Source organism: Lampetra planeri, chromosome 3 (assembly GCF_965212315.1).
Source record: "Lampetra planeri chromosome 3, kcLamPlan1.2.h2, whole genome shotgun sequence".
Taxonomy (NCBI): Eukaryota; Metazoa; Chordata; class Hyperoartia; order Petromyzontiformes; family Petromyzontidae; genus Lampetra; species Lampetra planeri.
In genome coordinates, this window is record NC_136109.1 from 22,541,139 (window position 1) to 22,556,795 (window position 15,657).

Sequence of the window (15,657 nt, forward strand, 5' to 3'; positions counted from 1 at the left end):
AAATGTTGTGATTGAATTGTGATTATAGTCACCGTACCGATGCAGAGGCGCCCATCCATGCTGACGATCATGCCTGGAGGACACTCGCACTTGAAGGAGCCCTCGGTGTTGATGCATCGTCCGTTCATACAAATGCCGTGTGTCTGACACTCGTCAATGTCTGCCGCAGAGTTTACAAATCGTTAGATCGACAAGGGGATGCTCCATTCTGACCGAGCCATATACACTGGCAAATGCACTCAGCTAACGGGAGAGAATGTATCATGGTTCAACGCATTCAATTCGTGGTCGTGCTGAAATTTTCGTTGTAAAGCAGTGCTCATTTACCGAGGCAGTATCGTCCGCTGGGCACCAGGTAGAACCCAGGTTTGCAAATGCACTTGAAGCTCCCGTCCTCATTGATGCACATCCCGTTCAGACACATGTTTGTGGTGGAGCACTCGTCATGATCTGTAAATATGGAAAAGTAAGTGTTTAACTGGTATGCTGCCGTTATGTAACAGTTAGCATAGTAGACTTGCAATCCAGAGGTCACAGGTTTAGTTTTACTGTGCGGCAGTTAAAACAAAGGGCGAGCTTCTCAAATTCCCCGGAATCTTTCCATTCAGCAGTATAAATGGCAACACCACAGGTGATCGGCAAGTCGCGCACTTGGTGAGTCAAAATGTGGGCACTGCCACTGATCCCAGAAATTGCCTGACGAGCGTGCAACAGTAGGCTCAAATAGCCTGTGGAGGAACACTCTTGAACTCGATCGAGCGGGAGGCCCTTTTGCCAGCAATGTCATGAGCAAACAAATGCAAGGCACTTTCACCTTTAACTGCTCATTCACATTCGTGTACTCATATGTAAACATTGTAATAAGAAACATACGGTACTGTTTTACGCACCAGTCCACTATCACTCTTGATGCATAAATAGTACCTAAATAGTACCCTGTTAAATGTTACAGCAATATTTATTTTGTCAGTTATAGACTTCACTGATTTGCAATCTAGAAAGTGGAAGGTGCTATGGGTAACGCTCCTTTGATACTGTTTTGACTACAGTGAAGCTCCTCTTATCCTCAGCCCTATTACCCACAATGTCTCTTTTCTATCGCCCCCGTGGAGCCTTGAAAATCCTATTATGCTCAGCTGGATGCTTCCCATTAGCCACTGTTACCCTTTATTCAACCATGGTCTTCCAGGAGTGCTGAATACATTTATTTGATCCACATCGTTTTGCAGATAAGAGAAGTCACCCGGAAGTAGTGGAGAAAATAATCCTATTGGTGTCTGTACATGGATAAGAGCCACCCGAAAGTGATCTTCTCAAAGCCCCGAGTTCAGAAGTGGTGGACAATTACTTCATCTGTGGATAACCACGTAGATATCAGGGATTTATTATTGCAAGACAGGGGCAGATAATTATGATGCACCGATAAATAGTGCCCGCCATTTTGACGTGGTCAAGGAGAAATTTCAATCGTAGATACACTCGGAGCACTCACCAAGGCAATTGCGACCATCAGCAGTGAGCTCAAACCCTGCATTGCAGATGCACTGGAAGCTTCCTTCCGTGTTGACACACCGACCGTTTTTACAGACCTGCCCATTGTACACACATTCGTCGATGTCTGCAAAATAAATCAATAAAATCACACTTCGAACATTGTGAACGCCGCAAAATGTATCCGCACGTTGAAATTGAAAATGCGAACTTCATGCGAGTCAGTAGCTGCGATGTGTATTAGCTTTCTTACGTGTTACTACGGTGTTTCAGTCAGCATTGAAGGAGTAAATCTTACCAACACAACCACCACGGAAGTCTGACTTGAATCCCCGGCCACAATGTGTTTGGTTCAGAGCACCAATCCCTCCTGGGGAAACCACACAAAGTATTAGATTTGTACACCACATTCATGAAAAGCTAAAATGTATGATGTATAAAAGGTTGGTGTGCATGACCAAGTGGCTAAATATAGCAATGGCTTTTGTACAAATGACAGCCAAAGCTTCAGAATATATTGTGCTGCAGTGTAATGCACATGGTTTCTTTTTCACACTAGAATGGTTTCTGTAAGGACAAAGGAGTTAAAGATGAAACACCGTGGGTCTGGTTTACGTAGTTTCGCAGATATACATTTTCCAGCAAATATTTGTCAGAAAAAGAACAGAAAATTACACGAATTTCAGCAGTGAGGTTGAAAATGCCGTCACTCCAACACATACAGCGGGCTCAGTATATGTGTTCTGTAAATTACTTTATAATGCAGATTAAGTGTTTGCATTACTATGGTGCCACTGTATATGTTGTATGTGTATAGATAAGAAACAAAGATACTCACCAACGCCAGGGTAAGGTCCCACTTGGCCTCCTGGCCCTCCGGGTAGAAATTGGCTACCAGGAGTATCTGGTCTCGGGAGTCCACCTGGCAAATGCGTCCCGCCAGGCCCAAAGGGTACACCCGGCAATAATGGGTCTCTTGATTGATGTGGGCCACCAGCCTGTCCAGGCCTGTGAGGCCCGCCTATGTAACCCGGGCCACCCGGTCCAAACTGATCAAGTCCGCCGGGTACGCCTGGCCCGCCGGGCCCGTTGGGATCACCGGAGACATGTGGCCTGTCCGGATAGCCTTGCCCAGGGCCGGGTGAATATGGCAAGCGCTCGCACATTCGCTGGTGTTCCTCTGCACGGGGATGAGACGCGCAAGCGTTTATTTTTTTTACGTGTTTCACGCACGTAACACAAAACACATACGTACGTAAATATTTCAACAAAACACTTAACAGATGTCAAAGTGAGCTGGATGTGGTGGCGTAAACAATAGAACAATATGTATGTGCGTACTTATTTAATGATGTTATTTATTCGACTGTTATTTCTTGTCTGCTTTCACGCGAAGAGTTTTTAATAACTTCGCAAGGAGGTTCATCAGCATCATCACTTCACTGTCTCATTATTATTTGCATTCAGTTTGCATTTACAAGCTCTTAAAATTGTCACGTTAAAATCAGTCTCAAAATCTATAAACGCACACATGCAGACAAGCATAGGATACTGGAGATCCTCTACAATAAGGGTGGTGGCAGAGGATCTGGGAGGCAGGCAGGCATAGATAAGATGCAAATGCACGTAGGAGGGGGAACGAAATGTCTTTCACCTGTGCCACGAATGGGGCACATCTCTGGTGTAGGGCCATAAGACCAACAGCGGCCCGAGTCACAGCAGCACTGGGTCCTCGTGAACTGTCCTTGCATCACTGCACTGCACCGTCCATTGGCGAGTGATGCATAGCAGGCCCCTGTGCGCTGGTCTGGGAAGAGTGAAACACAAACATTGCTGTGATTTGCAAACACACTTGATGTGGCCTGTGCCATGTAAAAAATATGGTATATTGACAACGGGAAAGTCAGTTCTAAGAAATATAGTGAAATACAATCGCTTGGAATCGAACAAATTGAAAAATATAATCGTATTTGAAGTCAACTCTACTGAATGTCAATACATACAGCTCTTGGGGAGTACACGTTGAAGACCCTTCCAATTATTCACGTCAAATACATTATGAAAACAATAAATACATTTTTTATATTTAAAAAATGTCGGCCTTTAGATTGATACACAAGCACGTGATTCATTCTCTAAAATGCTTGCAGTCGTTCGTCACGCTCTGCGTGCCAGAGTGTGTGCACTATACATTGAACGTGGCCACCTACCAAAACAACTTGAGCGGTCAGGTGGCGTGGAAAAGCCGGCAGGGCAGTTACAAAAATAGCTCCCGATGGTGTTTTTGCACTCTCCACCGTTGCATATGCCAGGGATGGTTTCGCATTCGTCAATGTCTAAAGAAGGGTTTTTGGAAGCACACAAACAAAGCAAGGATTATCAAGAGAATCTCAGCTGGTTACAATTCTTCTGAACGTCATAATTATCATTGAATGTTTCGCTTTGTGCACATGGGGTGTAGGATGTGGAAGGACATTACATTCTTCCTCTGTGAACGTGTTTGATATGATCTGGTCCCTATGCCATTTGGAATAATATTCCTTCTTTGTGTAAAACTGGATTTCTCTCAGGAAATCTCACCATGCTTTGTAAAACATATTAAGTGTCATTTTTTATTTTTACACTTATCTAACTTTTTTCATTTGTATTAAGCACAGATGGCTTTTTAAAAGTTACCCAGCTGCATGAATGTGGCAATGATGTGGCCACTACAAGACATTTAGGGTTTGCATATGTTTCCAAGCATCATCAACTCTTTGACAAACAACTTTCGAAACGTTATTTTACACACGTTATTTACTCGTATTCGCAAACGCACATCCTTTGCCATGTTTCAAATTGCACACATATAAGCATTTTTTACTCTCAAACAATTTTCAACGTTTTAAAAATGTATTTCCCATGTCCATTGATGGAGCAAATCAAATGAATAGCTGAGCAAAAACGGACCTCACATATTTTTTAAAGAATGCTATTTATATTAATGTAGTGTGATTTTTTTGGGATATTATATACAGTAAATTATATAAACAACTGCCAATTTAGAACATGAATTGCGCATATACTTTGAAACGTCTTACTTCTTAGAACTAGAATTGGACGTTAACTTTAAAACATCTCACTTATTAGAACTAGAATTGGGCATAAACGTTGAAACATCTCACTTCTGAGAACTAGAATTGCATGCAAACTTTGAAACATCTCCCTTCTTAGAACTATCATGGAGCACAAACTTTGAAACATCTCACTTCTTCGAGCTAGAATTGGGCACAAACCTTGAAACATCTCCCTTCTTAGAACTAGAATTGGACATAAACTTTGAAACATCTGACTTTGTAGAACTAGAATTGGACACAAAATGTGAATACACGGACTATATATGCAGCTAACAATGTTGCTGTTTTCGGACAATGGCAGAATGTTGTGTGTATATATAGTACTTTTAACCGACACTGGCAGGCTTAGGGCTTCATATGTCGAACTTTATTATCAACTTTCATTCGATTGAGAATTGATTTACCAGACGTTATTAAACTGAACTTACATTTATTGTCCCGTTGTGTATTGTATCATGTTTTTTATGCTCCGTTTAGGTCACAGCTTATGACTCATGAGTTTTTTCTCTTTTAGTTGTATTACTTTTGCAAAAAATGTTTTCATAAATTCTCTGCTTAACAATACTTTCAATATCGTATTTCGTTTAAACTGAAATATTACAGCCATTGTCTCGCCAGGTTTTTTTTTCCTCTACATTTTCTCTACATTTTTTTACTTGAGTGTATATTTACGTAATGTTGACTTTGTGGACTTTTAGTTCTAATAAACTTAAGTTATTCAACTTATATTTAATATTATTGAAATGTATTATATTATCATCAACATCATTGGCCATGATCAATCCCCTTCTGGATGAGGGCCGCTCCAAGCCGTCGCCATCCCTCACTGTCCCAACACATGAACTGATGTCTACATTTTATTTCAGGCTCACATAGTTTTGTAATCTTGCACAATACATTTTTATCACTTGCTCTTGTTTATGGATGTACCCTGTATGTTAGCATCTGCATTTACCCCTCTATATGCAATACCACGTACGCCTTGTAACAGAAATAAACTGTCGCAATAAACTCTCATTGGCTTAAGTAAATGGCACCACCTTTCTTACTAATTCATATTCAATCTTGAAATTTGGAGGCATACATTCATAGACTCCCACCTCAACCAAGACGTCTGCCCAGCGTAGAGGGTAGGAAAAATAACCCTCTTAGAGGTGCTCTCTAGAGCTCATTATAATGGAGGCCCTTCTTGCAACAGTGGTGTGAGCACTAAATCAAAGGGCTGCGCATTTGCGCTATATAAACACAGACAGTTGTTGATCCTACATGTAAACGTATTGTAGTTTGAAGCTTGTGTATGAATCGCTCAAGTGAGGAGGTTAAAAACGTCGTGAATGTTGAACTTCGTACAACGTACAATCAGGCAGCGTTGGCTCAATGTAGATTGACGTTTGTGGAATGAGTGCCCAGCTGTGGTGTTAAATGGAATTCTTTGGAATTTAAGAATAATGAACAACATGGAGGCTGCCAATTTTAGCATTCATAAATGCATTCAACTGCAATTTCCCATTTTCATTCTGCATCGCATTATTTATGCATTGACTCTTTGTTTCAAACTGCCTGGCATATGCCTCACTTTGCTGTAGATTTCCTTGAAAGATAAAAACACGCATTGGGTGTTTTGAGATTAAGTGAAACTATAGCTGCCACATTGCAAAATGTTCAAATGTGACCTCTACTCTTCCCATTGCTGTTACCAAGTTGGCTCATAAATAAAAAAAATATTTCCATGGGAATAACATTCTTGTGAATAAGAACATAGCAATTTTACCAAAATGAGCACTGTATTCAGTTTCTTATGGAATATCTCAAAGTATTGTTTGTGTATGCCTATTGCCATGAGACTGTCCCTGAAATAGTATTACTTTTATCTACTGTATAGCCCAATACAAAAATATATAAATTAACCTCATGGCGGAACCCCGGGGTCCCATTAGCCCCCGGCTCTCGCATAAACTGCGTTGCGACGTCATTTTATGTCTGTTGAAGGCAAACGCTACGGCAATGTATTCCTCTCGACGACCTCTTGACGATGTGCTAATCAAAGTTGAAAAGTTTTGTTTTTTCTGCGCATTCGTCCTCGCTGCTGCTGCGCTTGGACGACGTGACAACAAAATGATCCGCGCCAGGTGGGTCGCGGCGTTTATGTGCGCGGTGGGACGGAGTCGCCGTTTATTCCCGCCATGAGGTTCATATATAAATAATGTGAGTCCGCTAGACTTGGAATTTCCTCCACATTTCGACTGAATGGCAGGAACCGAGTGATTGTTCTCAGCCAGGCTTCGCTGTTCTCTTGCGTGCTGCAAACTCACATCCAGCAATTCATTCACCATCACATTAAGCGAGCACGCCACCAGCCCCGTCGCCCACCCCGTGCTGCCAAAGTAAATGGACGTGTTGGGGAGTCGAAGCCGGTGAAGTTACAGCACTTCACACCCGGACCGGTTGCGAGCTAATGGGCTTGCTGGTTTCTCTAAGAGGCGTAAATATATTATTTGAAGATTTCGATACGTACATATGTTTTCCAGTGTATGCGGGTGTGCGTGTGTAGCAAGAGGCGCGGCATCGCTCACCCTCGCACTGCTGGGACAGTTCACTCTGCTTGTGTCCCAAAGGGCATTTGCACTCGTACGATCCCACTGTGTTCACGCACGTGCCACCCTTGCACATGCCAGGGATGGCCTGGCACTCGTCCACATCTGCGAGTCAACAGATACAACACACTTGCAGATGGTCAAAACAAAAAAAACATCCTTCTGCTAATGGTGTGAAGCTAATTGTGCGTACAAACAGATGTGCGCACAAACATCTCTATCCCGCGTCACTGTGGTTTCCCGCAACCATGTGTACTCTCGTGCCCATGTGCACATATCATACGTATGTGCACAAGTAAAAGATGTATGTACATATGTATTCATGCATGTACACTGTATGTATGTTATTTTGTACTTGTTTTGCACCATACATAGCCAACCATACTAATCGGAGGTGCAGGGAAAGGACAACAAACTAAATACAAAAGAGCTATTCTTAGAGAATTAGTTTTCAATCTATATTAAAAAGGGCATAGCTCCAGAAGCTTCCTAATATCGGAAGGAAGAGCATTCCAGATGGCCGCAGAAGTGCATCTGACCATCTTTGTTCGATGGCCAGCCACAAGGCGCTGCGAGGATGACTGGAGCTCGCGTAATGGTTTATGCTCCTTGACGAGATCAGCAAGATATTATGGTTCATTTGTGACAAGCACTTTGCGTATAGTGAGTGTATTCGTTCAGCAACCGGAACCTAATGCAGCTCGGCGAGCACTGGACAGACATGGTCGGATCTGTGTATTGTATGCACCCCATGTGTACATAAAATACACATGTGCACGAGTGAAGGATTGCTCATGGGCAGGCGGGTTTACCTTGGCAGGCACCGGTACGGATATTGGGGATGAATCCCCGGCGGCAGGGATGCGGCTGAGCAGGGCAGACCTCGCATGGGTGGCCCCAGGCTCGGCCAATAGTTGCGCAGCAGAGTCCCTTTGTGCACACAATGCCACTGACCTGGCCCTGGCACATCTGATTGCTCACCTGCGTGAAGCAGGGCCCAGTGCGGTAATCTGTAACGAGGTCAGACAGTCGCTTGTCAGCGCGCCCCTTCAGTGTCGTCGTGGCACGCTCCAGATTTGCATTTGTGTAAAAATCTTTATTTTATTGCATTGGTGTGTTGTTCCATGCTGAGAATATAGCTAATAATAATCATAATAAAACTGCAGCAAGTGCTGTAGAATGTTCTCATAAAGGTAAGCCGTTATTCCAGATGTCCAAGATATTTATGGGCGAGTTTCTAGACATAATGTGTAAAACCAACTAACATTGTTAAGTATATGTAATTAGCAATTGGTAAGGCCTTGTCCATAACTTATATGTTATGTTATTGCCGATTTTTTTCCCATGGTAAGGTTATTTTCGGCCAAGGATGACAGATTCGATTTATATTTAGCTCTTGAGAGTGTAAAACGTGCCAGTAATTGATTGTTAAAGGTAATACTCTGGTTATAAAAATGCGGCCACCTGAGTATGATTCACAGCCATGGCTAATTGCAGTGTTGAGTGATATCCAAACGCGTCTTGGACTCCCGTTTACACAAAACCACACCAATAAATTTGGTGAATTATGGTCAAACATCCCCCATTACCAGTAGCATCGGGAGGTCTTGATCCAGCAGCGGATTGACAAACATATGTAAATTGTAAATTATTGTTATAAAATTCAGTCCCGTTAATGGTCAGCAGTTGTGCCAGCAAGGATAGATGATTATCGGTGGCTTGGGATGTACAAAAATCCACCCGTTGGAAATTATGTAAGCTGTACGAATCATATTTTGGTTAATACTCAAAGAAAGATGTCTAATTTGGCCATAATTCACAACATTCATGAAACATGACTTAATCGGAAAGTTGAATTTGTTACTCTATGTTCTTCTGACATTTGGTCATTTATTTTTGCAGGCTAAAAAGTCTCCTAATAGCTTGGGAACATATTCAACAAATGTAATGGCAAATTTTAAAATAGCCCACCACGGAATGGATCACAGAATAATTTCCAAACATCATAATATTCCAGAATTTTTTTTTTCTGATTAAACTGTGGGCATGTTATCATCCACTTCCTTTGGAGGCTGTGTTAAATAAGTTCATACTTCTGTTTGCTCGGGTCCTTTTTTACTCTTCTGAGCCCCTTCACCAAAATAACTCACTTATGGAGAAAAGCAGGGTTGTCAACTTAATTAAGATTAGTGAGCACAAAAACTCTGTACTTGTTCAGGAAATGGTGCAAAAATGTCCCAATCTTCGTAGAAACGCATGACAAATATGAAATTCAACTTTAAGGCAATTCATTTATTATTTTTTGCTTCTGGAACGTAAATGAGTACCAGCCATGCCGGGAACCTTCCAGCAAGCACCTTAGGGGGTCAGTTTAGGTGATTAGTGATGGTGGCACAGGTCCAGTGCACACAGGCTCCCAAATAATGACGTTCATATTTCTGTGTTCAATTAATCAAATAAAATTATGCTTGTGAATGGTTTCAGTAAAAAACATTACCCGTGGGAAGCCGAATGGGACTTTGCTGAGTAAGCTGTATATCTGCATCATTTTTATCTTAAATCAATACTATGCCCCAAAGAACTAAACGTTAGGAAAAATAAATAATTGGGAAAAAATTGGTTGCACAAAATAATTCGGCCTCATATCAAATATATGCTGCCAACAACAATGGCAGTTGTTTTGTTGTGAGTAATAATTCCAGCCTGTGGTGCGTTTTAACTTAACAATTTATTTATAATCGGATGTAGAATACTATACTCATTGCCAAATGTAAGTTTTGTTTGGTTGGGTGGAGCAACTAAATAAATAAAATTTCACACATTCAATCAAGAGTTTTAACAATGTAGAGGGAAGCGTGCCACCATGGAATGTACAATTGACTTTTTTTTGTATTCCTTAACCCGTTTTTTTTGTGAGCACAGTCGCCCCTGTTAACTGGAGCATTAATAAATGCTCTCAAACTGCTGTGAATCGCTCTCAGAGACCGCTTGGCCCAACATCCACACAGGTGTGAAACATCTGGCCACACGGAACCACTATGGCAGGGAGTTATTTCCGCAGAGTGTGTTTCACGGCACGGTGATTTGTATCTTGTTAAAGGCTTGCTGCTGCTGCTGCTGCAAAGACGAAGAAGTGGTATGGTTCGCATGATGAAGGGGCACATGGCAGTGCTTGAATGTTCACAGACAGGCACACCCATGAGGAAACACCCCCTCCCCCTTGGGAGGCCTTCTCCCTGAGCTCTACCCACCCACCCTGAAGTCCATGACTCAAAGCTGGCAGATTTCTTCCATATTTTTTTGCTTGGCTCACGTACCAGCCATAAAGGGCAGCCTGCAGAATGATGTTGTAACGTCTGTTGCTATGGCAATCACGTTTTCCAAGCCAGTGTTGGTGTCTGTTGTTATTGCTACTACTACGATGCAAGATCAAATATAAGACTCGCTAAGGGACTGAGTTAGAGGCAGATATGTGTAGAGGTCGGATATAAGGCCATTTACAGAATGAACATTAGAGTGACACTATGCCCGGCTGGCATTGGACAAAAACATCGAGCGCAAACTTCTGCAGACTTGGGGAAAATGCTTCGCTGTATGTTGGAAATAAGTGAATGTGCGCGAAGTTAAGGACACGTTGCCGTGTGTGAATGGGCCACATTTGCGAACATCTACAGAGAAAGATGGTTACCACCACGCATGAATACTGGTCCGGGAACCACATATGTACAACGGTGGGACATGCGGCATTGCGTTTATATAATTACCGTCCATTTTTGTAAACGTAAAAAAATGTTGTATTATTAGGCGATTATTTGATGCTCACAGGCATTCCTGTGCCGAAACGTAACGCTTGCACGTAACATGACTCTTCAATGTTAGGATTAGATGTGCATGTTTTCAATTTGCTGACTCTTCCTTTCCAGGAGCTATACGTGTGGTTTTATTTATTTATATATGGCAGAAGTGGAACATTTGAGTAAGTAGCTGTCATGAAAAATACTATAATTTACTAATTTAAAAAAAGTGGAACAGAATACGTGCTGCTCATGCTTCCTCCTTAATGTGTCGTGTACTTGAGGAATGTTTTATTTTAAGCACCTTGTTATTAGCTAGTCTTTGGACAGCCTGTAAATGTGACATGGGTTCGTTTCCAAAAGATCAACGCGCTAGTAGCTTAACCCTGTGGCCAACAGGTGATAAATTCCGCTGCCTAAAAGATGTCCGTATGCTCAGTGTTCTTTACCCAGAATTAAGGTTTTAAGCGAACAGAACAGCAGCATCTGTTTTGTTTTTAAAGTTCAATAATCTTGGCTCCACATGCCTTTTTCCACTTGCTCATTTATCCTTTAGTACTACTACTAATAATAAATTATGTAGGAAAAAAGAACATTATCTTTGTATTCCAGTGCAGTTTGTTCCGATGAGTACTCAGCTATAATAAGCAATATGCACTTCATACATGGTACACCAGATATAATTTTCAACCAACAATATTTCCCCAGAATTTCTCAGAACCTTTGCCAACAGCCTGAACCAGGAACAATGTAAGAATGCAGACCACAACATTTAAAAAATAAATTGGCATCGTAGATAATTGTTTTAACAAAAAATGTTTTTTTTAAAGTTTGTCGATCGGCAGGTTTCGTGTGGTAGGTTAAAGTGTGGGTACCCCCACCTCTTGCCTAGACGTCTGGATAGTGTAGAAGAATATGCCAAATTTGCCCTCTAGAGTGGCTCTCTATAACCACCTCTTGCAGAGGGCCCCTTCCACTAGCAATGGCAGGAGCAAACATTTCCAAGGGCTGCACCTTTACCCTTTTTATAATAACGTTGGTTCCACCCTGAAAGAGACATCTGCTGCTGAAGAGTAAGTGGGCATGCACGGACACTCGCTCACTGACCTCGTTCACAGTGTGGGCCTGTGAATCCGTAGACGCAGGCACAGCGATTTGGCCCAATGCATCGGCCTCCATTCTGACATCCCGTATCACACACAGCTGCGAAATAGATCAGCTGAGATTTACTATTTGCTTGTCATCAAAACTTTACGTTGCAATGTCTTGGGACTAGTCCTACAGTTTGTATTTATTTCCCAGTCGGCTTGTAAATCTACCATTTCAAGACAGATTCCGGATATATTCCAGATTCCGATTTTTGATTAATTATTGAAACTACATTTAATGATTTGTGAACTAACTTGTATGACTTTACAATGCCAATCAGCTTAAATTAAAAAATATATATATATAATTATAAATGTGGACACGTAGACCATGAATACACTGTGGTAATACTCTAAATACAGAATGTGTGGGTAGCTTGTTGTTGTGCGAACGTTGATCTCAGCTGAGATCAACATTTTCCTGCAGCTGTTTTTCATTATATTTGCTTCTCAAAGTTTAGAGGTTGCAGTTTTACAAAGAATGAGGCCAGATGAAAAAAAAGATTGCTCAAAATGGTTCGAGCAAACAATCGTCTTTATAGACTCGGATTTTGTGAAGAATCTTTTTTACATTATAAAAAAAGAACATTTGAAACAGAGCCAAGTCTGCATTCACAGAAAGAATCGGGACTGGCTCCAAGTGGCTGATGAATAGAGAAAAAAATGGGTCTCAAATATTTCCCAATAATAAGAATGAGAGAGAAAATGCACAATCAGCAGATCTCCAGTCCGTGCGTGACTCAAGAGACCACATCTGCAACGTAATTAATGTTCGCATTAATTAATCTTACATTTTTGCCACTTAGCTGGGCCAAGTTTGGTCGTGACTGGCTCAGGGAACTGATCTTTAACGAATGTTGGAATGTATATCTTTTTTTTACTCTTTACAACAACATTTATAATGGGTGAAAATCCATAGCGATCTCCTTGAATACTTTAAATAAAATAAAACTGTTGGCAATAAAGAACTCCAGTTATGCTGACATAGAGCATGTGGGAAAGTGTTTCTTTTGGCAATTTAATTCTCCCTGCAACAAAGGAAATATCTAAAACGTACTGAAATTGTTCAGTGACGTCTTAAAGCAATCTCAATTCATCTAAGCATTTGTTTCACCCGTAAGATATGTACTTCCTAAATAATTATTCATATTCTCAAATGTCAGGTTTCTTTCAAGCTTACATATTCATTTTCTTCTTGGCTCCAAACTAATTTATAAATACTTTGGTATTGATTACGGGAGCCAAATGGGGAAGGCTTACAAATATTATATTACCGCAGAAACCAATTATTAGCTTCATTTACAAATATATCTCTGAAAGTTAACTCATCACGGGCGAGCTTATGTTTTGCCAATTCTGGAGTATCTGGCATGTATCCATTATATTACACATATATATTGGTTGAGTATATGTTTTTATATTTCGTGTATATATTACTTACACTAGTGAACTCATTAGCAGCGTAGCATGCACAACATGTGTAACGAAAGTTTCAAAGGATGATAACATTTAAGGGGATTTTTTTTACACTTATACACAAATCAGTTAAAATTGTGATGCGGGTGCCTTTTTCAGCACGTAACTTTCCAAGCTTGCTGTTTCGTAGAGTCGTAGCTCATCTTTAAAAAAAACGTTTACACACACACTGCAGTTCACCGACACATGCATTAGCATGAGGACAAAATAAAACAATTATGACGTCAGCGGCTTAGGGGACTGTCGTGGCGGCTGCGAGAATGCGTTTGTCACGTGGGCGACAAAACTAAAAAAATACTCGATTATGGACAAAACTCACGCTGTCCGCAGTGGGTGCCGGTGTAGCCCTTTCCACATGAGCAGTGGTCGTCCGCGCAGCTACCGCCATTCATGCACCTGATGTTGCATTGGCTGACTGTGAAATGGCACACCGGTGATTTCCCCATGTCAGCAGAAAAACAGCAGACACCCGTTGAATTCGTACACACGCGTAGTAGATACGCATTGATTTTTTTTTACTGCGCAAAAAAATATTGTGACGTTAATAGGCCAACTACTGGTTCAGTCAAGTCAGTCTTTATGAAATCATTTATCAGTCGCAGAATTATATAAAAGTCACGTAGAGCACACTGCACAAGAAGTGATTTTATTTAAGAAAGCCGCAAAATATCAACCATCGCTGAGAATGTCCATCCGTCATTTCTCATTGGCAATGCAACTCACCAAGACTATCAGTTTGTTGTTGGGCTGCCATTGCCCCGTTCAGCGTCATGTGCGACTATTGAATGTGACAAGAGCATGGCTTGACGTGGCCTTGTCAATGGGCCAATCACAAATGACTATGAGATCACATGCTGCTCGGTGCCCTTAGTCTCATTCCTGCACAGGACGTTACATCGTATAGTTGCCAGAAATTATTCTCCAGGCTTGTCAATTCACTTTGGGCAACAGCGATCGTGATTTCCTACTATTTAGGTTTTCGCCGTTGTGCTGTATAGCTCACCGATATCTTGTCGAGTTGTACCGCGTGTTGGATGGCATGATGTCTGAATTCAGTTCCTGAGGAGCCCCCAACACTTGGAGCGAAACGTCGGACATCATGTCAAACAGCACGTGGGAGAACCCAAAAACACACCTGAGAACTATAATAAATTCCTCGGACGAATAGGTGACTGGAGGAGAAACACTGTAGTAAAATAAAAAAAAAACCTATCGTACGTCTGGGAGATTTAGATACACCGGCGCGTGCGCTGGCCATCCTGGAACTCACTGGACTTGGAGCCGCAGGTGGATGAGATCTGCCCGCTGGAGCAAGTGCACATGTTGGGACGCGAGCAGAACCCATCGCCGCACGAGTGCCGACAGATCGCTGCAGCGCACAGAGCGAGAGGTGCAAGAGAGGGACACGTTAGGACATCGCACACAGTGGATGCGCATCACAGTCGTGCTGCAGAACTCTCCGCTGCGTTTGCTGGGTTGTGCCGTGTGCGTTTGCTTGGCATGGATGTCTGACATTTCACTCCGAGTTCCCAGCAGGGCATGGGGCGAAACGTCAGACACCGTGCCAAACAAACAGGCGGGCACAACCCGAAAACACATCGGAGAACCGTACAGTGCAACTATGTGTGGAATTTCCACGGGAGAGAGACTGAAAGCAGACACAAGTTCGTTGTGTTACATGTTTTACTCTTCGGCAAATCGCACAGGCCTAAGAGTCATATCGCAGGAAAGGATTTCGGAGTAATCATTTTATATTAAGTGAACACCTACGGAAAATGACAGCTACACCATGAACAAATAGGTTACCCGGACAAATGTAAAGAGCAAACTGCATTAAACGTGGACAAATATTTTCCGGCCCTTTAGAAGTGAGTGAATGTACGTGAGATTAAGAACACATCACTGCGTGTGAGGAGGTCGGGTTTATGATCATCGATAAGGCAACGACAGTTGGATGTGTTGCGCTCAATTCCTCGGTGTGGCTGTGTGACGGTCGGGACATGCGACGCTGTGGTGCTGTATGAACGTTTTCAGCATT

The 15,657-nt window shown here is 42.0% G+C and overlaps 1 protein-coding gene across 1 annotated transcript in view; it reads right to left on the reverse strand.

The window, feature by feature from the left end:
* LOC144741420 (fibrillin-2-like) overlaps positions 1–15,657 on the reverse strand; it is a 78,491-nt gene that overhangs the window by 57,680 nt on the left and 5,154 nt on the right. The window contains exons 4-15 of the mRNA XM_078623959.1: positions 14,890–14,988; positions 13,939–14,034; positions 12,103–12,198; positions 8,014–8,211; positions 7,181–7,306; positions 3,702–3,827; positions 3,146–3,298; positions 2,330–2,671; positions 1,790–1,861; positions 1,493–1,618; positions 328–450; positions 38–160 (exon numbers count right to left, since the gene is read on the reverse strand). Coding sequence (XP_078480085.1) covers positions 38–160; positions 328–450; positions 1,493–1,618; positions 1,790–1,861; positions 2,330–2,671; positions 3,146–3,298; positions 3,702–3,827; positions 7,181–7,306; positions 8,014–8,211; positions 12,103–12,198; positions 13,939–14,034; positions 14,890–14,988 — 1,680 coding nt within the window. The remainder of the gene's footprint in view (positions 1–37; positions 161–327; positions 451–1,492; positions 1,619–1,789; positions 1,862–2,329; positions 2,672–3,145; positions 3,299–3,701; positions 3,828–7,180; positions 7,307–8,013; positions 8,212–12,102; positions 12,199–13,938; positions 14,035–14,889; positions 14,989–15,657) is intronic.